This window comes from Triticum aestivum, chromosome 4D, assembly GCF_018294505.1.
Source record: "Triticum aestivum cultivar Chinese Spring chromosome 4D, IWGSC CS RefSeq v2.1, whole genome shotgun sequence".
In the NCBI taxonomy this organism is placed as follows: Eukaryota; Viridiplantae; Streptophyta; class Magnoliopsida; order Poales; family Poaceae; genus Triticum; species Triticum aestivum.
In genome coordinates this window covers 60652878-60678401 of record NC_057805.1, presented here as the reverse complement: position 1 = coordinate 60678401, position 25524 = coordinate 60652878, and the positions used below count along the sequence as shown (strand labels likewise).

The window sequence follows — 25524 nt, the reverse complement described above, 5'->3', positions numbered from 1 at the left end:
GGGGTGTAAGTAGCCGCTGCTACTACTGCTTATGTTCCCATCAAACCAAGAGAGGTGAGAACATTATCGTAAACCTAAAATTGGATAGTGTGGGAGTGCAATATTACCTCTGTATTGCATCAGAACCTGTTAGTGTTCTGCTAGTATCGCACTACCGGAATCGCACCCTATGCCGGCGGCTAGGGCCGTCGGCATAGCCATGACTAGCCGTCGGGTCAGGCCTATGCCGACGGCCCCCGTCGGCATAGGGCCGTCGGCAACATATCCGTCGGCGTAGCCAGGATGACCGTCGGCATAGAAAAGCCGTCGGCATAGACCCTATCCCGACGGTGGCCGTACATCTATGCCGACGGCCCTGGCCGTCGGCAACATCATCGCCTAACGGCGGCCGCCGTCAAGTGCTGCCCAATGGCTTCTCGCCACGTGGCGAGACGCCGTTCGGCATGGGGCATGTCTATGCCGACGGCCTAGCCGTCGGCTTAGTTTGAAACTATGCCGACGGCTAGGCCGTCGGCATAGACATGCCACGTGTCAGAAACTGGGCGCTCCTGGGGCAGGTCTATGCCGACGGCCTTGCCGTCGGCATAGTTTCAAACTAAGCCGACGGCTAGGCCGTCGGCATAGACGTGCCACGTGTCGGCCACTGGGAGCTCACGCCAGGCCTATGCCGACGGCCAGGCCGTCAGCATAGTTTTTGTCCAGTTTTTTTTTCCTCTTTTCTGTTTCTTTTCAGCTCAATTCATTTGAATATACATAGCATATATAAAAAACAGCATATATAAGAAGCAGCATCACGTAACAATAAGGAGCAGCATCACACAACAAATTCATCATCACACATCATAAGAAGCATCGCAAAGCATAAACATATAAGTATCATCACCACCAAGCATATAAGAATCTCACAAACAACAATAAGATAAGAAACATCACAAGCATATAAGTATCATAGCATCGAGAACCGGCACAATGTGCCCGAAAGGCTAAGCGCCAGGACGTCGAGCACCGCGGAGGTCGTCACCGCCAAGACCGCCGAAGCCCAGGTCGTCACTGCTAGCGGCAGCGCTACCGCCAAGACCGCCTCCGCCTCCGTGGATCGGAGTGGTCGGGCTCTGTGTCTCGGGAGTGTTGCGAAGACCACCGCCAACGGTAGATGCACCTGTTCCCTGGATGTTGAAAAGATATATGAACGGGATATAAGACTGTGTTGAAAGGCATGACATGCTTTGGGTGAATTGATTGGGGATGAACTAACCGGCGAGGGGCCAGCGTTCTGTGCCACAAACTCCTCAAAGGTCAACAGCACTGGTTGTGCTAGAGGACCCTCTGCTGATGGCCATTGAGGACACCTGCCGGCCGCCATTTCCTGAAAAGCGTGCTGCATCTCGCGATCCCTCTGCTGATGGTATGCATGAAGGCGGTCGTGCCACGCCATGGTCTCCTGGCATGTGTACTCCATGTAGGCCTACAGTATGACATGATGAGACTCATAAAACTACTAAATGCGGAAAATAAAGGGAACAATGAAGATAAAAGGGAAAATACTTACGGTTTGCTGCTCCTGAAAGAGGGACAGTGACGGTGCACTGCTCATGCGCGTGCTCGTGCGCTGGCTCAGGGTCGGGTCGATCCGACGGAGCTGTGTGTAGGAGATAGACGGAGTGATCACAGCATCGAGAACCGCCTCCCGACCGTGCTCCTTCGGCCCCATGCCCACCACCACCCTTTCGTCCAGATCCGCCGCAATGGGGTCAGGTGTGTCAGGATGTAACGCCAGATACCCATTGGAGTAGGCCTTCTTCCTATGTGCGGTCTTCTTGCCGTAGTACTTGGGCTCGCCAGGCTTGGGGTCCTTCCGCGTATGGGCGATCTCCCACGCCTGCATGTGTGAGAGCGGCCGCTTCAGTTTCTCCTCCTGCACCACCAAACAGAGGTTAGTCATACATAAGAAAGTAATGGTAAATAGAAGAAGAATGTTTAATGGGGTTAGTCATACATTAACTGCCTTGTGGAGATAGTGGTTTCGGTTTCCCTGAGCATGTACTCCCTCCTTCCCTCGGTTAGCCTTGTTTTTGACTCTCATAGCCGCCCAGGCTCCAGCCTCATCACACCAAAGATCCACCAATGCCGCCCAGGACTCGTCTTTTCCATAACACCAATTTGGACACACCTACATAATAAAAGCATAATGGCATGTCAACACGAAACGGTGAAATGTACCACAAGGTAATGAAAGCATAATGAAAAATCTTTTATACTTACCGCCAAGAACTCGTCCCTCTCCAAGGTAATGCCCATCCTCCGCGCTTCTTCCTTGGTCATCTTCACACCAAGATAGTCGTGGTAGTATGTCGAGATGGACACATAGCGCACCTCGTACTGCATCTGGCGGGCCTTCTTCTTGCATTGGCGTAGCACGATCTGGTCCGCTCTGCCCCTGTGCTCCGGGAGAACTCGATAGAATTTCTACAATCATGCACGAAACAAGAATGGAAGAAGCCATGAGTTAAATCATTCATGAAACTAGAATGGACTTGTGCTTCTGAAGAGAACTCACCCAGAAAGTGGTGACCACGGCCTTGGCATGGGTCCCATGCTCCGCGTGGAGGGCCGCTTCCCAGTGCTCCCAGCTCGTGGCCAAGACCCGATGGTCCGGGTGCCTGACTGGATCCGGACAGTACAACCCCGGCCAGTGTAACTTCAGCAAGACGGTGATGAGGCCGTTGGGAATACGGACCCCTTTAGAATATATCTAGTTGCTGCAAAAGAATGAACTATTAGCATGTGACAAGCAAAATAAATAACAACCGGAATGAGCATGTGACAAGCAAAATAATGAAATTATTATAAAGTGGCACTTACTCTTTCCCCGTGGGCTCAATGAGCCACTTCTGCTCCTCAGTAGCAGGAACCTGCTTTGGTAGCTTTGCGTTACCATCCAGCCACCCCTTGTTGTCAACCCCCTCCCCGCCAGCACCATCATCCCCGCCACCACCCTCCTCCTCGCCTGCCTTCCCCTCCCCAACCTCCTCCTCATCCTCCTCCTCCTCGTCCTCCTCCTCCACCTCCTCCTCGGCCCCATCCCGAACCTCCTCCTCCTCGCCTGCCTCGTCCTCCTCCTCCTCCTCACCAGAGGAGGGTACCTCACTAGAGGAGGGTACCTCACTAGAGGATGGCCTCGAAGACAACACCCCTAAGTCGGTGAGGGTGCGCTCTTTCTGGCCGCGACCCCCTGTAGTGGCTCTCCCCCCACCACCTCGCCCTCTAGGGGCTCTCCCCCCGCCCCCTCCTCCTCTAGGGGCACCTCTCCCTCGACCTCCCTGTGAGGAGTCATCGTCAAGTAGCCGGGGGGAGGATTACGTGCTCGACCACTCCGACTAGGAAGGCCAACGACCTTGCGTAGGAAACCCACGCCATCGGCCTTCCCCTTGCCCATGTTCCACGAACCTGCATTGAAAAGAGAATAAGCAATTAGTAAATTAATGAAATGAAGGAAAAGGCATGATAGTAAACACATTAATAAAAAGGCATAAAAGGCATATTCCTAAACTATAGAAAAAAAGACTTGACACGTACATCTGCTAGAAACCATATGAATCATCACTGTTGTAACCTCTTTCTCGGTCCGTCTCATCATCACTATCAATCATATCATCTTCGTTGTCTGACGGAGGTAGAGGCTCTTCCTCGTCGTCAGGGTCTAAGTTTAAATTTTCTAGCATAAGTATGTCATTTTCATTGACAATGCTCTCACCATCATTTCGTGCTTCGTCGTCGTTTGGATCCACATCATCATCACCCAATGGTCTAGCGTCATCGTTTCTAACCACATCATCATCATCAGGTTGCTCTTGATAGAACACTCCCTCGTATGTTATGGGGTTAATGTTGTAGTAATCGTCTTCATTCGGGTTCGGTAGCTTACCATGTGGCGACACCTTGAACACAACTTCCCAACCCTTTAGGTACTCTTTCTGGCATGGGTAAGGCAGATAATATACTTGTGTAGCTTGGGTAGCCGCAACGAAGAGATCGGCTCCGGCATAGACGGTTGATGGTTTAACTTCGACCAAACCAATGGAAGGCGTATGTTTTACCCCCTCCCGCGGATCGAACCATCGACATTTGAACACAGGCAGACTTAGGGTCTCGCGCCCCTGGTGGAATTTAATCTCGTATATATTTTGTACCCTTCCGTAGTAGTCTACTGAATTTTGACCGGGTGTACACTCCGGTATTTATAGTTTTGGGATCAGGCCGGCTGTTCTGGTGATCCTCTGTATGGAAGCGATACCCATTCACATCATACTTTTTACATGTCATGACGGCAGGGTCAAAACCCATGGAAACCCATCTCAATTCATCATCCATAGATATGTTCGGATCTTTTCCCTACAAGTATAATTGAAATTGTTGCATGCATTAGTTAACTAATAAATGTTGAACTAGGTATTTAATAGGGGAGTGTGGACAATTACTTTCTCCATGAACCAAGCAACAAAATTTTTACGTCCAGGGTTTCCATGAAGGAGAAGAGTAAGTGCCTCCGCCTCAGTAGGAGGATTCATTCCCGTCCATTCCTCTTGAACGAAATCACTAAAAAAAGAAAACCGGTGTTAGACCGGGACTAAGTGAACATAAAACATGATGATGTGGAAGACATAAAGGAATGGTGTAGTGGTATTACCTCATCCACACTTCCTCAACTTCCCTGATGTTGTGCAAGATATAGAACATGAGGTCCTCCCACTCTTGTCGTGGCATGTTATAAGGTTTCGAGGCCCCAGCCCTCCCACCTTGCACGTTGAATAGATGGAGCTTGGGTTGATAATTCGGCTCTTCTATATTGTATCGAGGCACCTTGTTATGCAGATGGGGAACGTGGTCTGGATAGTATGATGTCCTGAGGTCTGACACCTCCTCTAGGATAACTGCCTCAGCTATGGAAGCTTCAATCTTAGCTTTGTTTCCACATTTCTGTCGGAGATGCTTGTTCTGTCTCTCAGGGCCGTACTGCAAGCGATTCTGCACAGGCCCCCCCCCAACAATACCTCGTTCGCGAGGTGCAGAATGAGATGTGTCATCGGTGTAAAGAAGCCTGGCGGAAAGATCTTCTCTAGCTTGACTATCAACTCCGGTGCCTTCTTATGCAATTTTTCAATCACGTCTTTACTTACTTCTTTAGCACAGAGCGTGCAGAAGAAATGGGTTAGCTCGGCAAGCACTCGCCAGACATGCTCGGGGACATAGCCTCGAACCATCACCGGCATTATCCGCTCAATCCATACATGGTAGTCATGACTCTTCAGGCCGGTCACTTTGCCCGTTGAAAGATTGACTCCCTTACTTATATTCGATGCATAACCATCGGTGAACTTCAAAATGTGTTTCAGCCAGATAAGTACTTCCTTTGTTTCTGGCGGTTTAAGGACAAACTCAGCATCTGGCTTGAACCAGTTATTTCGACCGCCTGTGGGAGGCTTCATGTTCAGACGTGGTCTATCACAAATTCTCTGTTGATCGGCTCTAGCTTTAACGTTATCCTTCGTCTTATCAGGAATATTGAGGATCGTGTGGAAAAGGGACTCTGCCACATTCTTTTCGGTGTGCATCACATCGATATTGTAAGGAAGTTTGAGGTCCTTGAAATAGGGAAGCTGTGAGAAGGGGGTAATGTGAGTCCAGTTGTGCGTCTCACCATATCCCTCGAAGCCTTTGGCTTTGGCTTTGCCTTTGCCTTTGACTTTAGGCTGGAGAGCTTTTAGCTGAGCAAGAACATCTGCCCCCGAAAATGTTGGAATCTCGGTTACTTCATGAACAACCCGTCCTTTCGTGAAGTTCTTCTTGTCTTCCCTGTCTGGATGGTCTGGAGGGAGGAACTGTCGATGCAGGTCAAAGGCTACATACTTGCCACCCTTACTCAGCCAAATCATTCGCAGAGCCTGCATGCACACTGGGCATGGCATCTTCCCACTTGTACACCATCCGCAGAATAGAGCATAGCCGGGAAAGTCATGCATGCAATAGTGCAACCAAACTTTCAACAAGAAATTTCTCTGCAGATCCCGGTCGTATGTCAACGTCGGAAAGTACCAAGAATGGTGCAAAGCATCCACCAGCGGCTGCATAAACACACCCAATTGCTTCCCCGGATAATCAGGCCCCGGAATGATGAGCGACAAGAACATGGTCTTGCGTTGCATTAGGGCACCGGGAGGAAGATTGAGCGGAATTACAAACACGGGCCAGCAGCTGTATGGATTGGACGACATACCATATGGATTCAACCCATCACCTGATATGGCTATTCTGACATTCCCAGCCTCGGCTGCTTCCTCGGGGTATTCTTCATCGAACGACTTCCATGCTTCCCCTTCCGATGGATGTATGATTTTTTTTGGATTGTACCTTATACCTTCCTTGTGCCACTTCATCATTTTGGAAGAATCCTTCGTGATGAAAAGGCACTGCAATCTTTTTATAAAATCAAGATACCGAAGAACCTTAACGGGGATGGTTAGCTGCTTTTTCTCACCATCCTCACCGACCACCTCAATGTACCGAGATGAACCGCACTGCCTACAGTACTTGTCATCCGCATACTCGTGCCTAAACAAAAGGCAATTCTTCGGGCAAACATCTATTTTCTCATAATCCATAGAGAGTGCCTTCATGATTTTCTTTGTATCGTACATGCTTTTCGGCAGTTCATGACCCTCAGGGAGGCTGTTAGCCCATACTCCCAAGAATGCTTCCAAGCATTTCTGGCTACAGCCGTACTCAGCCTTGACTGCAATCAGTTGCGAGATGGCATCCAGCTGAGATATTTTCGCCCCCGCATAAAGAGGTTTCTTCGACGAGGCCAAGACCTCCAAGAAGGCCTTTGCGGTTGCCTCCGGCTCCTCCGGTTCATTCTCTGAAGGTGTCGCATTTCCCGTTTCTGCAACAATGACATCATCTAGCATGTCCCTGACCCCGTCGTCCTCATATCCATCGATGCGTTGTCGCATCACCTCCTCTCTACCACGGTCCTGCTCGGCTATGTTTATCGGCGGCATGTCAAAGTTTGGCATATATCCGTGCGTGCGAAGGTGCTCACTCATGTCCGTCTGATTTCTACGGCAACGTCTGGCACATCTCACACAGGGGCATGGTGGGATAATTCTCATTGGACGACGGAATATCTTCTTCAAATAGACATCGGTTTTCGCGATCCACTCTGATGTTACTCAATTCCGACGGATAAAACCATTGTACATCCACTGATTATTTGCCATCCTCTGCTTTTTTGCAAGCCACACAACATAATTAAGGATTCATTTAAATTAATCACATCAAATTTTCAGTTTCTACCGCGTTTAATCCACCTACATCTCTAATAGGTAAAGATGGGTCCTAATCCCACCCGAGGATGTGTAGATTGAGTACGTTCTCCATTCTACCCCGTTCCGAGACAAAATTTCGGCAGCACCTCCCCGCTGTTCTCCAAATACACGTCTCGGCAAATAGCCGAGAGAATGTGCTCCGGAGAACAATGGGGAGGCACCGCCGAAATCCTGTCTCGGAACGGGGTAGAACATGGAGAACATACCCAATCTACACATCCTCGGGCTGTCCGTGGAAAACGCTGGACAATCCGAAAGAGCTGCGGTGATAAATATGCAATTGAATGCATATTTATCGATGCAACCCTTTCGGACGGGAGACGCCTAGGTTACGCCAGTTGACTTGAGAATGAAATCTAGTGATATGAAAAAATGGAGGAGATGGACTTGTAGCTCACCCTCGGCTGTAGAGGAAGTAGTCGAATAGCAGAGGGATGCTCAGGGGAACCAACGCGTCCTACAACGGTCACTCCGATGAAATGCGACACCACAAAGCCTGCAAAATCCATCGTGAAAAAAAATTTAGAACATCACAATCATCATCATCATCATCATCTCAAAAATCATCGAAGCATAAAAAAATATCATCATCTATCATCCACATCATCATCTAACAATCATCTATCATCGGTCATCATCATCATCTCAAAATCATCGAAGCATAAAAAATCATCATTATCTCTCCTCATCTAACAATCATCATCATCTAAAAGAAATCCGTATGAACAAGTTATGAACATCACCATTTTTCTCAAATAAGTATTCTTTAGCAAGACCATTAAGTGTCAATAAATATTTCATCATTGATTTGTAGCAACACCATCATGATCAAAATACCACCGTGCAAAAAGTATATAATCACACATCACATAACAACATTCACACTTTAACTTGAAAAACTCATATTGGTAATAACATCCATTGATCAATATTTTGCAAACTAACTACATCTAACAAAAATGACATACATTCCATCACCTATGCATTCATCCACCTAAAAACGGTACCAAAACACTAAAAAGGAAGAAAAAAACTCACGTAGGAGAGGGGCGGCGGCGGTTGGGGGCGGTGATGAGCTGCAGTTGGAGGGCCAGTTGGGGGCGGCGGCGGTTGGAGGGCCAGTTGCTCCAACCGGCCGGGAGGGGGGCGCCGGACCCGCGGCCGGAGTCGAGCCCTTGCGGGCCGGTGCGGGCGCAGACGGCGGCGACACAGGGCGGGTGCGGACGGGGCGGCGTGGGGCGGGGAGGCGCGGGGAGGGGAGGACGTCGGGGCAGGCGCGGACGGGGCAGCGCGGGGTGGGGCAGGACGTCTGGGCGGCACGGGGGCGGGGAGGACGACGGGGAGGCGCGGGGCGGGCAGGACGGCGGCGCGGGTCGGGAGGACGGCGGCGCGGCGCGGGTCAGGACGGGGACGACGGCGGCGCGACACGGGGAGAGGGTGGTGGCGGCGGTTGGAGAAGAGGAGATGTGCAGCGAGTGGAGGAGAGGAGGGCGTCGACGGCGCGGAGAGGGTGGCGGCGGCAGTTGGGCCGGGGTGCGAGGAGAGAAACGAGTGGAGGAGGAGGGCCGGGGGCACACCCCGGAGACGCGTGCCGCCTCTTGGGACATGCCACCACGTCGTCAAACGGTCAGTGCTGACCTTATATCTGGGCAAGGGCTATGCCGACGGCCGCTCCTATGCCGACGGGCCCCGTAGGCGTACCTCGAGCGGTCCCGATGGCATATATGGATTTATGCCGACGGCTTTTCTACGCCTACGGCCTGCCCTTGGCCGTCGGCATAGCTCCATTTATGCCGATGGGTGCCGTCGGCATAGATTTGGCCGTCGGCAAACCAAGATTTTCTGGTAGTGATCTGCACATCTTTACGCTCTGTATCACCATGATTGATTATGAATTGATTGTAAGTTTCTCCTTTTGACTCCGCATCTTCGACGTTTTGAGTTCGTGTTGTCGTCAGGCCCCTCTGTCGAAAAAATCTCGATCCATATCGCGCGGACATGCAAAATTTACCATGGCAGCAATACGATGAATTTAGAACCGGATATCAACCTTACCTTGCACAATCCAGAGCCGAAACTATAACTGAAGAACTCTCTTTGATCTGAACTAGTACAAGACATCTTATTCATCCAACCAAAACTGAACTACAAGACATCTTATTCACCCATCTGGCACCACTTCTTTTTATAAAGAAGAAAAAAACAATCTCTGCTACCTAGGAGGCTAGGATGAATGAACGAACGATCCGCCCGACTCTTCAGTACTCCTCGCTCTTGATCACCTTCCGGAACCAGCGCGTGGAGTCCTTGGGGTACCGGGTGAAGGTCTTGCGGTCGACGTAGACGAGGCCGAACTTGGAGGTGAAGCCCATCCGCCACTCGAAGTTGTCCAGCAGTGACCATGCGAAGTAGCCCGTCACCCTGGCGCCGTCGGCGATGGCGCGCTTCAGCTCGTGGAGGTACTGGTCAAAGTAGTCGATCCTGAAGGTGTCGTAGAGCGCGTGAGGCAGCGTGTCGCTGCCCGACTGGTCGATCCCGTTCTCGCCGATGAGGATCAAGGGGTCCCTGAACTTGTTCTTCACGTGCATCACCGCCTTGTAGAACCCCCAGGGCACCACGTACAGCCACTTCGAGAACGCCTGAATGCAATGTGTTCATGCATGAATCACAAATTCTTGCCCAACCCTTGTTTCTTTGGTGGTGAGATTTGAGGATCGTTACCTGTCTTCCGATCGGCACGCCGTTGCGCTCAACTGAAAGGACGGGCAGATGATCAAACGTGTTAAGACAGGCAGACGAGGGAGGAGCAATGCAGGTGTCAGTTAGCCGGACGTACAGAGAAGCTCGGCCTGCCAGTCGGTGGCGTAGCTCATGTGCGTCAGGTTCTCGTGGTGCCTGACGTAGTAGGTGGTGTAGTGGTTGACCCCGATGATGTCCGCCGAGCCCTGCACCAGCTTGCTCTGCTCCGCGGTGAAGTTGGGCAGCCTCGACCCCACCAGCTTCCGCATCGTCTCCGGGTAGTGGCCGAAGGTGATCGGGTGCATATACCTGCCAAGTTCAGCTTCAGTTTCAGTCAAGTCCGGCCGTCGTGCCTGCGACACTGAGATGCGTGCGCCATTCCTCACCAGCCAAGGGTGAACTCCCTCGCCCTGTGCGCCGCGTACTCGTCCTCCACAGTGTAGGTCAGCGGCTCGTACCACACGAAGTCCAGGAGGATGCCGATGGTGCCGTTCTGCCTGCGCTGGTACTTGTCGCGGTACACCTTGACGGCGGCGGCGTGCGCGAGGATGAGGTGGTGGCCGGCGATGTAGGGCTCCGTGGCCGAGTTGCCGCCGAACCGGCAGCCGGTGCACCTGCCGGGGGCGAAGAAGCCGTCGCCGTAGCCGTGCCAGGCCATCATCCGCGGCTCGTTGATGGTGAACCAGTTCTTCACCCGGTCGCCGTATGTCTTGAAGCAGAAGTCGGCGAAAGCCGTGAAGTCGGGCCTGCGAAAAGACGCGCGGCGAGCCGGAAGCTATCAAAGATCACATGTACTAAATGTTGCAGGATTTTGCGGTTGTGGAGTATGGAGCACGAACACTCACACGACCCTGGGGCTGAGCCAGCCGTTGTACTGGTTGTTGAGAACCTCCGGCAGGTCGTAGTGGTAGAGCACGATGTACGGAGTGATGTCTGATCAATGGGGAAACGTTATGCAGAGAAGGAATCATCATCAGCTGTTCAACAGAGAGATTTGGACGGAGTCGTAAATAGCTCAAGGAAACGCGGAGGTGGATGGGTGGATCGTACTGTTGGCGAGCATGTAGTCGATGAGCCGGTGGTAGTAGTCCACGCCGTCTTTGTTGAACCTCCCGATCCCATCTGCATTTTATTCGCGAACAGTTTCAGAGGAAGAAGAAGAAGAAGAAGAAGAAGAAGAAAACACGTCAGGGAACTGAAGAAGATGCGCGAGCAGGAGAGAGAGACGTACTGGGGAAAATGCGCGACCAGGAGATGGAGAAGCGGTAGGCGTCGAAGCCCACCCTCACCATGTTGTCCACATCGTCCTGAAGGAAACCACCACAAAAAACCCAAACAGATCACGACCGGAAACCACTTGCAAATAACAATCAAAATCAGTGATATTTCTCCATCACCGACCATGTAGCGATGGTACTCGTCGACGGTCACGTTGGCGGTGGCGTTGTCGGGAGTGGCACCTATGGCGCAAGAACACACATTCAGTTCAGGAGTCACCACACACACATGCAAGGCTTGGCTCAGAGACGCCATTTCACCATGGATCCAGACCTGGAAACTTGAGGAAGGTGTCCCAGATGCAGGGCCCGCGGCCGTACTTGAGGGAGTTGCCCTCCACCTGGTACGCCGACGAGGCGGTGCCGAAGACGAAGCCCTTGGGGAAGCTGTCCCGGGAGAGGTCGGTGTCCCGGCCGTTGGCCAGGAGCGCCAGGGAGAGCAGGACGACCGCGCGGAGGAGCTCCATAGTGGAGAGGGCAGTGTCGAGTGTGGTAGGTCGGTTGTATGATCGGGGAAGGAGGCCATATATGGAGGGTGGAGAGGAGAGATCGAGGGGGCAGCATGCAGGCAGCAGCGCCATTCTCTGGCACAAACGGTGGCACACCGTGGGACTGGTTCTTTCTTGTGTGCGCGGGCAGCCCCCTTGCATGCATCCTAGCCTTGCTCCTTGACTTCTTCTACTTGTCTGTATAATGTCTTTGTTTCATACACTCCACATTCTTTTTTACACTCCACAATTTTGACAAGGGCGGAGCAGGTGAAAATGTGACCCTGATGCATCATCTTACCATAACAAAACAGTTATAGGAAAAAAAATACTGCTAATTACGATTTAGGAGTAGTACATTAGAAACATTTGAAAAACTAGAGAATACCCCGCGCGTTGCTACGGGAATCGATTGCAATATATTTCAGTGATTTGATTGTATGAAGCTTCCAACATTGAATTAATATATGAACTAAAGCTAAAAAATATATTATATATTATATTTGATTATTGTGCAGTCAAAAAATATTTTTAATATAAGTGACATAACGTAATGGAAAACTTTTTTTCATGCATGTTGAGTGGACCTTTGATGAGATGACATGTGTATTGAGATGAAAAGTGTGCATGAGATCAACTAATAATGGAAAACGTTTTCTCATGCATGTAGTGGTGGGCCTTTGATGAGGTGGCATGTGTGCATGTTGAGATAAATAGGATAGTGGGGATCAACTTCTTATTTATATAGGATTCGTGTTTGAAACTTGTGTTTCCGAGCCATCTTTGGAAACCTACCAAGAGACAGCGAGAACTGAGAACAGAGACAACCAGGACGCATAGGAGATCATCAAATCCACCCCTCGTCACAGACGAGGACACACTACGCCAGGGAAAAGGCAAACCCACTACCACAGGCCACCTGCAAACCTAGAAGGGTCGGTGGTCCGCGACGATGCCCTCAAGAGAGTGATGACGCAGGGCGCCATCGCTGTCGAGCCCGAGAGATGGACTAGGGTTTTCACCCTGGACCCATGGCATTGTGAGGGGACCCCTAGCAACACCTGCCACAGGGAAGAAACAACCGTGGGTGACGTCGTTGTCGGCACGGGAGCGCGGAGCTTTTGCTCGGACCCACACAAGTGCCACCCGTGGACTCAAAGTTGACCTAACCCACGAGGATGGGGATGGACACCCATGCGAGGACTCCAGATCCAGACCAGGGGATCGCCACCGCTAAAGTCATGACAACGACACCACAAGCACCCACTGCCCCTCCCCTTGCTACCCACATAGGCAAGAGGAGACGCCGCCACCGCTGCCCACTATGGAGCCAACCGTGCAGCCTCACTATTCAGGGCGTCGCCCCGGCATCCAACCCCCCCCCCCCCCCCCCCCCGCCGCCAAACCAGAAGATCGCCACCAAAGTTGCACCTATGCAGAAACATCACTAGCATGGGGTTGGACCCCGGGCCCACGTGACGAGGGGATGGCAACTGGGGCCCGATCGCATCTGGATCTAACCCCAAACTGAGGATGCGCTCCGGATGGGGCTCGCCGGTGACTCCCAACAACATGCCTACATGCCGCCATCCCATACACTGTCACCGAAGCCCTGCGACACGTCGAATAGCCAGGGTCGCGGGCCTCCGTCTTCTTAGAGAGGTTTATCCAAAAAATCAAGAAAGGGAATATATTAATATCAAATATATCAATTACACCAGCCTCTGCACCAACATAATGTCAAGAACTAGTTGAGACATCAAAGATGCACACAACCAAAACGATAAAAGACCCTGCCATAATGATCATGCAGCAACTGAACCCAAACCGCCACCAATGACAACACCCGAACTACAAAAGAGATTATCCAAAAGTGACACCTTCAGAAAGGAACAGTGCATAAGCATCAACGTCGCCCGATCAACAGATATAAGGCTTTCAGCTAGGAGAAAGTCCAAGCTCTCCAGACAATGCCTTCACCAAGGGAGTGATCGCCATTTGCCAGGTACAATCAATGAAGGCCAGACCTAGGGATTTACCATAGAAACCAACACTCGATACTCGAGGAGCACCACCGAAATTGAAGTACCCCAGTGCTGCTGCCCCCACTTGTCGAGGCCACTGCTGCAAAGCACCAATCACCAGGCTCGAAGCATCACACATGCTGTTTGGAAGGGAACATCGCCCCGCAGTAGAACTGTGCCCGCATAACAGCATGTGAACCATTGTCTTCATCGCTTCCAAGACCTTGCTTCCTCCACTACTTTGCAGTCTTGAACTCGACTTGAGCCATCTAGATCTCCTGTCTTCCAATTATGGCCACCTTAATTGATATTCCCCACATCTGCCAACACCATGGAGATTGCTGCATAGATGCCGATGTCGATGTACCCCATGGTGTTGACAGACCGGAGCTTCATGACACACCCCCTTGAAGCCGCACGGGCTAATGTTTCAGAACGCGCACGGCCAAATCCCATCCGGTCCAGAGGTCCAGGACTGCCATGCACCAATCGGTGAAGACCTCTGGCGAAGGAGTCCGAAATTCGTAGGCGGCGGACAGATCGAGGAACACCTACGAATTTCGGACTCCTTCGCCAGAGGTCTTCACCGATTGGTGCATGGCAGTCCTGGACCTCTGGATCGGATGGGATTTGGCCGTGCGCGTTCTGAAACATTAGCCCGTGCGGCTTCAAGGGGGTGTGTCATGAAGCTCCGGTCTATCAACACCATGGGGTACGTCGACATCGGCATCTATGCAGCAATCTCCATGGTGTTGGCAGATGTGGGGAATATCAATTAAGGTGGCCATAATTGGAAGACAGGAGATCTAGATGGCTCAAGTCGAGTTCAAGACTGCAAAGTAGTGGAGGAAGCAAGGTCTTGGAAGCGATGAAGACAATGGTTCACATGCTGTTATGCGGGCACAGTTCTACTGCGGGGCGATGTTCCCTTCCAAACCGCATGTGTGATGCTTCGAGCCTGGTGATTGGTGCTTTGCAGCAGTGGCCTCGACAAGTGGGGGCAGCAGCACTGGGGGACTTCAATTTTGGTGGTGCTCCTCGAGTATCGAGTGTTGGTTTCTATGGTAAATCCCTAGGTCTGGCCTTCATTGGTTGTACCTAGCAAATGGCGATCACTCCCTTGGTGAAGGCATTGTCTGGAGAGCTTGGACTTTCTCCTAGCTGAAAGCCTTATATCTGTTGATCGGGCGACGTTGATGCTTATGCACTATTCCTTTCTGAAGGTGTCACTTTTGGATAATCTCTTCTGTAGTTCGGGTGTTGTCATTGGTGGCGGTTTGGGTTCAGTTGCTGCATGATCATTATGGCAGGGTCTTTTATCGTTTTGGTTGTGTGCATCTTTGATGTCTCAACTAGTTCTTGACATTATGTTGGTGCAGAGGCTGGTGTAATTGATATATTTGATATTAATATATTCCCTTTCTTGATTTTTTGGATAAACCTCTCTAAGAAGACGGAGGCCCGCGACCCTGGCTATTCGACGTGTCGCAGGGCTTCGGTGACAGTGTATGGGATGGCGGCATGTAGGCATGTTGTTGGGAGTCACCGGCGAGCCCCATCCGGAGCGCATCCTCAGTTTGGGGCTAGATCCAGATGCGATCGGGACCCAGTTGCCATCCCCTCGTCACGTGGGCCCGGGGTCCAACCCCATGCTAGTGATGTTTCTGCATAGGTGCAACTTTGGTGGTGATCTTCTGGTTTGGCGGCGGGGAGGGGGGGTTGGATGCCGGGGCGACGCCCTGAATAGTGAGGCTGCACGGTTGGTTCCATAGTGGGCAGCGGTGGCGGCGTCTCCTCTTGCCTATGTGGGTAGCAAGGGGAGGGGCAGTGGGTGCTTGAGGTGTTGTTGTCATGACTTCAGCGGTGGCGATCCCCTGGTCTGGATCTGGAGTCCTCGCATGGGTGTCCATCCCCATCCTCGTGGGTTAGGTCAACTTTGAGTCCGCGGGTGGCACTTGTGTGGGTCCGAGCAAAAGCTCTGCGCTCCCGTGCCGACAACGACGTCACCCACGGTTGTTTCTTCCCTGTGGCCGGTGTTGCTAGGGGTCCCCTCACAATGCCATGGGTCCAGGGTGAAAACCCTAGTCCATCTCTCGGGCTCGACAGCGATGGCACCCTGCGTCATCACTCTCTTGAGGGCACCGTCGCGGACCACCGACCCTTCTAGGTTTGCAGGTGGCCTGTGGCAGTGGGTTTGCCTTTTCCCTAGCGTAGTGTGTCCTCGTCTCTGACGAGGGGTGGATTTGATGATCTCCTATGCGTCCTGGTTGTCTCTGTTCTCGGTTCTCGCTGTCTCTTGGCAGGTTTCCAAAGATGGCTCGGAAACACAAGTTTCAAACACGAATCCTATATAAATAAGAAGTTGATCCCCACTATCCTATTTATCTCAACATGCACACATGCCACCTCATCAAAGGCCCACCACTACATGCATGACAAAACGTTTTCTATTATTAGTTGATCTCATGCACACTTTTCATCTCAATACACATGTCTCCTCATCAAAGGTCCACTCAACATGCATGAAAAAAAGTTTTCCATTACGTTATGTCACTTATATTCAAAATATTTTCTGACTGCACAATAATCAAATATAATATATAATATATTTTTTAGCTTTAATTCATATATTAATTCAATGCTGGAAGCTTCATACAATCAAATCACTAAAATATATTGCAATCGATTCCCGTAGCAACGCGCGGGGTATTCTCTAGTTTTTCAAATGTTTCTAATGTACTACTCCTAAATCGTAATTAGCAGTATTTTTTCCTATAACTGTTTTGTTATGGTAAGATGATGCATCAGGGTCACATTTTCACCTGCTCCGCCCTTGTCAAAATTGTGGAGTGTAAAAAAGAATGTGGAGTGTATGAAACAAAGACATTATACAGACGAGTAGAAGAAGTCAAGGAGCAAGGCTAGGATGCATGCAAGGGGGCTGCCCGCGCACACAAGAAAGAACTAGTCCCACGGTGTGCCATCGTTTGTGCCAGAGAATGGCGCTGCTGCCTGCATGCTGCCCCCTCGATCTCTCCTCTCCACCCTCCATATATGGCCTCCTTCCCCGATCAGACAACCGACCAACCACACTCGACACTGCCCTCTCCACTATGGAGCTCCTCCGCGTGGTCGTCCTGCTCTCCCTGGCGCTCCTGGCCAACGGCCGGGACACCGACCTCTCCCGGGACAGCTTCCCCAAGGGCTTCGTCTTCGGCACCGCCTCGTCGGCGTACCAGGTGGAGGGCAACTCCCTCAAGTACGGCCGCGGGCCCTGCATCTGGGACACCTTTCTCAAGTTTCCAGGTCTGGATCCATGGTGAAATGGCGTCGAGCCAAGCCTTGCATGTGTGTGTGGCGACTCCTGAACTGAATGTGTGTTCTTGCACCGTAGGTGCCACTCCCGACAACGCCACCGCCAACGTGACCGTCGACGAGTACCATCGCTACATGGTCGGTGATGGAGAAATATCACTGATTTTGATTGTTATTTGCAAGTGGTTTCCGGTCGTGATCTGTTTGGGTTTTTTGTGGTGGTTTCCTTTAGGACGATGTGGACAACATGGTGAGGGTGGGCTTCGACGCCTACCGCTTCTCCATCTCCTGGTCGCGCATTTTCCCCAGTACGTCTCTCTCTCCTGCTCGCGCATCTTCTTCAGTTCCCTGACGTGTTTTCTTCTTCTTCTTATTCTTCTTCTTCTTCTTCTTCTTCCTCTGAAACTGTTCACGAATAAAATGCAGATGGGATCGGGAGGTTCAACAAAGACGGCGTGGACTACTACCACCGGCTCATCGACTACATGGTCGCCAACAGTACGATCCACCCATCCACCTCCGCGTTTCCTTGAGCTATTTACGACTCCGTCCAAATCTCTCTGTTGAACAGCTGATGATGATTCCTTCTCTGCATAACGTTTCCCCATTGATTAGACATCACTCCGTACGTCGTGCTCTACCACTACGACCTGCCGGAGGTTCTCAACAACCAGTACAACGGCTGGCTCAGCCCCAGGGTCGTGTGAGTGTTCGTGCTCCATACTCCACAACCGCAAAATCCTACAACATTTAGTACATGTGATCTTTGATAGCTTCCGGCTCGCCGCGCGTCTTTTCGCAGGCCCGACTTCACGGCTTTCGCCGACTTCTGCTTCAAGACATACGGCGACCGGGTGAAGAACTGGTTCACCATCAACGAGCCGCGGATGATGGCCTGGCACGGCTACGGCGACGGCTTCTTCGCCCCCGGCAGGTGCACCGGCTGCCGGTTCGGCGGCAACTCGGCCACGGAGCCCTACATCGCCGGCCACCACCTCATCCTCGCGCACGCCGCCGCTGTCAAGGTGTACCGCGACAAGTACCAGCGCAAGCAGAACGGCACCATCGGCATCCTCCTGGACTTCGTGTGGTACGAGCCGCTGACCTACACCGTGGAGGACGAGTACGCGGCGCACAGGGCGAGGGAGTTCACCCTTGGCTGGTGAGGAACGGCGCACGCATCTCAGTGTCGCAGGCACGACGGCCGGCGGCGACGACCGGACTTGACTGAAACTGAAGCTGAACTTGGCAGGTACATGCACCCGATCACCTTCGGCCACTACCCGGAGACGATGCAGAAGCTGGTGGGGTCGAGGCTGCCCAACTTCACCGCGGAGCAGAGCAAGCTGGTGCAAGGCTCGGCGGACATCATCGGGGTCAACCACTACACCACCTACTACGTCAGGCACCACGAGAACCTGACGCACATGAGCTACGCCACCGACTGGCAGGCCGAGCTTCTCTGTACGTCCGGCTAATTGAAACCTCACATGCATTGCTCCTCCCTCGTCTGCCTGTCTTAACACGTTTGATCATCTGCCCGTCCTTTCAGTTGAGCGCAACGGCGTGCCGATCGGAAGACAGGTAACGATCCTCAAATCTCACCACCAAAGAAACAAGGGTTGGGCAAGAACATGTGATTCATGCATGAACACATTGCATTCAGGCGTTCTCGAAGTGGCTGTACGTGGTGCCCTGGGGGTTCTACAAGGCGGTGATGCACGTGAAGAACAAGTTCAGGGACCCCTTGATCCTCATCGGCGAGAACGGGATCGACCAGTCGGGCAGCGACACGCTGCCTCACGCGCTCTACGACACCTTCAGGATCGACTACTTCGACCAGTACCTCCACGAGCTGAAGCGCGCAATCGCCGACGGCGCCAGGGTGACGGGCTACTTCGCATGGTCGCTGCTGGACAACTTCGAGTGGCGGATGGGCTTCACCTCCAAGTTCGGCCTCGTCTACGTCGACCGCAAGACCTTCACCCGGTACCCCAAGGACTCCACGCGCTGGTTCCGGAAGGTGATCAAGAGCGAGGAGTACTGAAGAGTCGGGCGGATCGTTCGTTCATTCATCCTAGCCTCCTAGGTAGCAGAGATTGTTTTTTTCTTCTTTATAAAAAGAAGTGGTGCCAGATGGGTGAATAAGATGTCTTGTAGTTCAGTTTTGGTTGGATGAATAAGATGTCTTGTACTAGTTTAGATCAAAGAGAGTTCTTCAGTTATAGTTTCGGCTCTGGATTGTGCAAGGTAAGGTTGATATCCGGTTCTAAATACATCGTATTGCTGCCATGGTAAATTTTGCATGTCCGCGCGATATGGATCGAGATTTTTTCGACAGAGGGGCCTGACGACAACACGAACTCAAAACGTCGAAGATGCGGAGTCAAAAGGAGAAACTTACAATCAATTCATAATCAATCATGGTGATACAGAGCGTAAAGATGTGCAGATCACTACCAGAAAAACTTGGTTTGCCGACGGCACCCATCGGCATAAATGGAGCTATGCCGACGGCCAAGGGCAGGCCGTAGGCGTAGAGAAGCCGTCGGCATAAATCCATATATGCTGACGGGGCCGTCGGCATATATGAGGCCGTCGGGACCGCTCGAGGTACGCCTACGGGGCCTGTCGGCATAGCAGCGGCCGTCGGCATGGCCCTTGCCCAAATACAAGGTCAGCGCTGACCGTTTGACGACGTGGTGGCATGTCCGAAGAGGCGGCACGCGTCTCCGGGGTGTGCCCCCCTCACGGACGGCGCCGCCGCCGGCACCTGGAGGGGGGAAACGGACGCGTCGGGTCTACACGGAGGGGATCTTGCTGTGGGTCTGGCCCGGATGTTGCTCCAAAGTGTTCCTATGGGCTGACCTACCACAACCGGGTGGATAGGTCCACTGCTCAAAGCCCGTCCGTGCAAAGTCAAAGGGCTAGATCCCGTGGTCAAACGCTACAGGGTTAGGCGGGACCGGGGCCCTGGGGGGTAGCAATGCCACCCGAGCGTCGCACCGGGCCCTCATACATGCGGGGTGGTGTGGTGGCATGTCCGAAGAGGCGGCACGCGTCTCCGGGGTGTGCCCCCTCACGGACGGCGCCGTCGCCGGCACCTGGAGGGGGGAAACGGGCGCGTCGGGTCTACACGGAGGGGATCTTGCCGTGGGTCTGGCCCGGATGTTGCTCCGAAGTGTTCCTATGGGCTGACCTACCACAACCGGGTGGATAGGTCCACTGCTCAAAGCCCGTCCGTGCAAAGTCAAAGGGCTAGATCCCGTGGTCAAACGCTATAGGGTTAGGCGGGACGGGGGCCCTGGGGGGTAGCAATGCCACCCGAGCGTCGCACCGGGCCCTCATACATGCGGGGTGGTGTGGTGGCATGTCCCAAGAGGCGGCACGCATCTCCGGGGTGTGCCCCCCCTCACGTACGGCGCCGCCGCCGGCACCTGGAGGGGGGAAACGGACGCGTCGGGTCTACACGGAGGGGATCTTGCTGTGGGTCTGGCCCGGATATTGCTCCAAAGTGTTCCTATGGGCTGACCTACCACAACCGGGTGGATAGGTCCACTGCTCAAAGCCCGTCCGTGCAAAGTCAAAGGGCTAGATCCCGCGGTCAAACGCTACAGGGTTAGGCGGGACGGGGGCCCTGGGGGTAGCAATGCCACCCGAGCGTCACACCGGGCCCTCATACATGCGGGGTGGTGTGGTGGCATGTCCGAAGAGGCGGCACGCGTCTCCAGGGTGTGCCCCCTCACGGACGGCGCCGCCGCCGGCACCTGAAGGGGGGAAACGGGCGCGTCGGGTCTACACGGAGGGGATCTTGCCGTGGGTCTGGCCCGGATATTGCTCCAAAGTGTTCCTATGGGCTGACCTACCACAACCGGGTGGATAGGTCCACTGCTCAAAGCCCGTCCGTGCAAAGTCAAAGGGCTAGATCCCGTGGTCAAACGCTACAGGGTTAGGCGGGACGGGGGCCCTGGGGGGTAGCAATGCCACCCAAGCGTCGCACCGGGCCCTCATACATGCGAGGTGGCGTGGTGGCATGTCCCAAGAGGCGGCACGCGTCTCCGGGGTGTGCCCCCCCTCACGGACGGCGCCGCCGCCGGCACCTGGAAGGGGGGAAACGGACGTGTCGGGTCTACACGGAGGGGATCTTGCTGTAGGTCTGGCCCGGATGTTGCTCCAAAGTGTTCCTATGGGCTGACCTACCACAACCGGGTGGATAGGTCCACTGCTCAAAGCCCGTCCGTGCAAAGTCAAAGGGCTAGATCCCGTGGTCAAACGCTACAGGGTTAGGCGGGACGGGGGCCCTGGGGGGTAGCAATGCCACCCTAGCATCGCACCGGGCCCTCATACATGCGGGGTGGTGTGGTGGCATGTCCGAAGAGGCGGCAGGCGTCTCCGGGGTGTGCCCCGTCACGGACGGCGCCGCCGCCGGCACCTGGAGGGGGGAAACGGGCGCGTCGGGTCTACACGGAGGGGATCTTGCCGTGAGTCTGGCCCGGATGTTGCTCCAAAGTGTTCCTATGGGCTGACCTACCACAACCGAGTGGATAGGTCCACTGCTCAAAGCCCGTCCGTGCAAAGTCAAAGGGCTAGATCCCGTGGTCAAACGCTACAGGGTTAGGCGGGACGGGGGCCCTGGGGGGTAGCAATGCCACCCGAGCGTCGCACCGGGCCCTCATACATGCGGGGTGGTGTGGTGGCATGTCCCAAGAGGCGGCAAGCGTCTCCGGGGTGTGCCCCCCCCCCCCACGGACGGCGCCGCCGCCGGCACCTGGAGGGGGGAAACAGACGCGTCGGGTCTATACGGAGGGGATCTTGCTGTGGGTCTGGCCCGGATGTTGCTCCTAAGTGTTCCTATGGGCTTACCTAACACAACCGGGTGGATAGGTCCACTGCTCAAAGCCCGTCCGTGCAAATTCAAAGGACTAGATCCCGTGGTCAAACGCTACAGGGTTAGGCGGGACGGGGGCCCTGGGGGGTAGCAATGCCACCCGAGCGTCGCACCGGGCCCTCATACATGCGGGGTGGTGTGGTGGCATGTCCGAAGAGGCGGCACGCGTCTCCGGGTGTGCCCCCCTCCAAGTGACGGCGGCACTGCCTTGCGTGCAGGGGGCACACCGCGGAGCCCCAAGACGGGCGTCTACGCATGCCTGAACACTTTCACATATGCATCGGGACCCGTGCGATGTTTCGGTGACATAGCTACACCCCAAACCCCCCACCAACTAGAATTCCCTCCGTGTCGACCGTTTCCCCCCTCCGTGACACGGCGATAGCGACGTTCGTAACGGGGGGCAATCGATATACAATCAGGGTAAGTTTTTTTAGATAAGGCATAATTATCTTATGCGAAAACAAAAACTAAAATAAAGTAAAAATGGGAAAATAAAGTAAAAATAAAAAATAGTATGCCGACGGCGAGGCCGTCGGCATATCTGTGCACACACGGAGGTGCAGTCCCACGGATCGATGACGTGGCATGGCACACGGATCGATGACGTGGCAGAGGGGCCTATGCCGACGGCTATACCGTAGGCATATATTTGCCATAGTTAGTATAAAGCGAAATTTAAAATAAAACTAAATAAATGTATGCCGACGGCCTGCATATCTATGCACACACGGAGGTGCAGTCCCACGGATCGATGACGTGGCATAGCACACGGATCGATGACGTGGCAGAGGGGTATGGGCCAGGTCTATGCCGACGGCTATGCCGTCGGCATAGGGCTGGCACGGGTATGCCGACGGCCGCCGTTACCACCCGTCGGCGTAGGCTCAACGTCGTCAAACGGTCAGCGCTGACCTTGTATCTGGGCAAGGGCTATGCCGACGGCCGCTCCTATGCCGACGGGCCCCGTAGGCGTACCTCGAGCGGTCCCGACGGCCTCGTATATGCCGACGGCCCCGTCGGCATATATGGATTTATGCCGACGGCTTTTCTACGCCTACGGCCTGCCCTTGGCCGTCGGCATAGCTCCATTTATGCCGACGGGTGCCGTCGGCATAGATTTGGCCGTCGGCAAACCAAGTTTTTCTGGTAGTGTCGGAGGGACGTCACAATATCCTTGGGAATATTTGGAACTTCTGAAAAGTAGCCCCTTTATGTTTTTTTAGATCATAAGGCTTAGCTATACATTAAGAGAAATGGTTACAAACTTACAATCATACATATGCATGTAGCTTCTCCCTATTGCTTCCTGCACTGAAAGAAAGGAGGATGTGCTTTGGATAAAAGTGTCATTTCAAGTTCAGTCAGCTGCAGAGTTATGCAGGAGTGCTAAATTCAAGGCAAGTATCAGAGAAACATAAAGGCATAAAACATCAACGGTAATTACCCTAGCAAGAACACCATGCCAAACCAGTTTGTTTTCTCAAGACATAATGGAATGAACCAATCAGGGGTATCTAGCAAATCATCAAGGAAATCGTAGAGCTATTTAAAAAAATTTAGAGGGGAAGAACCTAATGCTCCACTTGAATATACTGTTTATGCTCACTGAATTTTGGGTTCCTGTTCACTGAAACTGTGAGTTCACATCAAGAAGCACACCAAATAAAACTACTTATTTTAGGAAAAGAGTAAATACATTACTCATTGACCGGGATTACATGAAGATCCAGTATGTCTCTCTCCAGCGACCATGAACAAATCCTCTTTAATATACTGCTCGTTCTGGTAAGAGCAGCAAGTTCATGCACAATATTATTCTTGTTCCTTTTAACATGATTGAACTGAACTGAAGCAAAAGAACTTATCACCTCTTTAATACCATGGATCATTGGGAAACAGGCAGAGAGATTAACAGCCTCATGTTGGAGTTCCTTTGACAGGAAAAGGAAACCAGTCTCAGCAATCAGTGCCCCCCTGTACGTCGAAGACAGGGCCATCAGCCCAGCGAGTAACGCAGCCTCAGCAACCTCGACAGAGGAGCAGTGGGTAATTTTCTTGGACATACAGAAGAACACAATACCTCTACCATCTCTTGCAATCACCCCGATGCAGCACTGGCCACTCGCGGCAATATACGACGCATCAGTGTTTAATTTAATTGTCCCTGTCGCAGGAGATAACCATCGATTGGCCTCTAACACACCTTATCCTAAACCCTGCAGATCCGTCTCTGAACCAAAAGTTTACCTGGGGATCCTTCCTGTCCGATCCCTGCTAGACTGACATTGGATAAGAAGCATATACCAAATCAAAGTACTTGTGAGTTCACATCTGACATAAGTAGTATAGAAAATGCTTTGAGGATTCGTGAGAGGAAGCCTAACCGGGGTGGTACCAGCAAGTCGGCAATCAAGCGTATCACGTGCGGATGGCGGGCAAGAGGCGCCGAGATTTGGACGTGATTAGGGTAGGGGCAACGTACGGGGTATAGGGCGATCGACGATTCAACTTATCCGATCCATTCAGGGATAGTTGGAGAAGTCCATGGCGACCGTCCTCCCCCGTCGACCAACGACAACTATGGCGAGTTCATGGTGCGCAAGTAGGGGGCGGGGGATGTGCCGCTACAACCAGTAACACGATAGCTTGACCTCCGATGGCTGATCGCAGTCCTGCTTGCCCACCCAAAAGCTCGGCCACGGGGAAGCCAGAGGCCGGAGCTGCTACAGCTAGTGGAGGGCACTGGGTCGTCTGCCATCAAGCACAGCAGCGCATTCCCGTACCCACTGCCCATCTTTCATGTGGTGGCGACCGGGTGCGTCTCCAGCAACTCTTCGGAACTCCTCGGTTTATTAGAAGAAGGAAGATGAACCAATGCCTAGTAATTAAAATGGTGTGGCAATATTGATTGAAACTTAGCACTACACCTTTTTTCGGGCTAAACTTAGCTGTACACAGTGAAGAGATTCCACGTGAGAGACGGTGGGCCTCCTCGTTTCATCTTCCACCTAGAGTACGTGTCGACGTGCCATGCAACATAGTAGTAGAAATAATCATAGGAAGATTATTTAGAGAAGAAAAATGTTTTATATGTGGACCTACTCGATGATGTCGATAGGTTGCATGTCAAGAGAAATAGGTTAGTGGGGATGAACTATTTAGATATTATAGATACATGGTCTTGACACACCACCACCATAGGTGGTAGAGATAAATTCTTTATTAAAGTTTCATGAAGGTGATATCCCCTACAATAAACATCCTAGTCAATGCCTATATGAATTTGACAACTACATTATGAAATAAGATCACTTCAATGTAAATGTTATGAAACAATTGAAATACAACTCCGATATGATTGCTCGCTTGAGTGACTTGTTATTTAGAATCACTAATGATGTTAGG

At 52.5% G+C, this 25524-nt stretch overlaps 2 protein-coding genes across 2 annotated transcripts; one reads left to right on the top strand and one right to left on the bottom strand.

The window, feature by feature from the left end:
- Nucleotides 1-9453: 9453 nt before the first annotated feature.
- Nucleotides 9454-11902, bottom strand: LOC123099613 (beta-glucosidase 38). Its single transcript, XM_044521736.1, has 9 exons — nucleotides 11676-11902; nucleotides 11526-11584; nucleotides 11356-11431; nucleotides 11175-11246; nucleotides 10970-11057; nucleotides 10511-10870; nucleotides 10222-10433; nucleotides 10107-10138; nucleotides 9454-10024 (listed from the first exon to the last, which is right to left on the bottom strand). Exons 1-9 carry the CDS (start codon nucleotides 11866-11868, stop codon nucleotides 9644-9646), a joined length of 1473 nt encoding a protein of 490 aa, XP_044377671.1. The 5' UTR covers nucleotides 11869-11902; the 3' UTR covers nucleotides 9454-9643.
- Nucleotides 11903-16981: 5079 nt separating this feature from the next.
- Nucleotides 16982-19460, top strand: LOC123099612 (beta-glucosidase 38). The gene is made up of 9 exons (XM_044521735.1): nucleotides 16982-17219; nucleotides 17308-17366; nucleotides 17461-17536; nucleotides 17655-17726; nucleotides 17844-17931; nucleotides 18031-18390; nucleotides 18481-18692; nucleotides 18781-18812; nucleotides 18895-19460. Exons 1-9 carry the CDS (start codon nucleotides 17027-17029, stop codon nucleotides 19273-19275), a joined length of 1473 nt encoding a protein of 490 aa, XP_044377670.1. The 5' UTR covers nucleotides 16982-17026; the 3' UTR covers nucleotides 19276-19460.
- Nucleotides 19461-25524: the final 6064 nt, after the last annotated feature.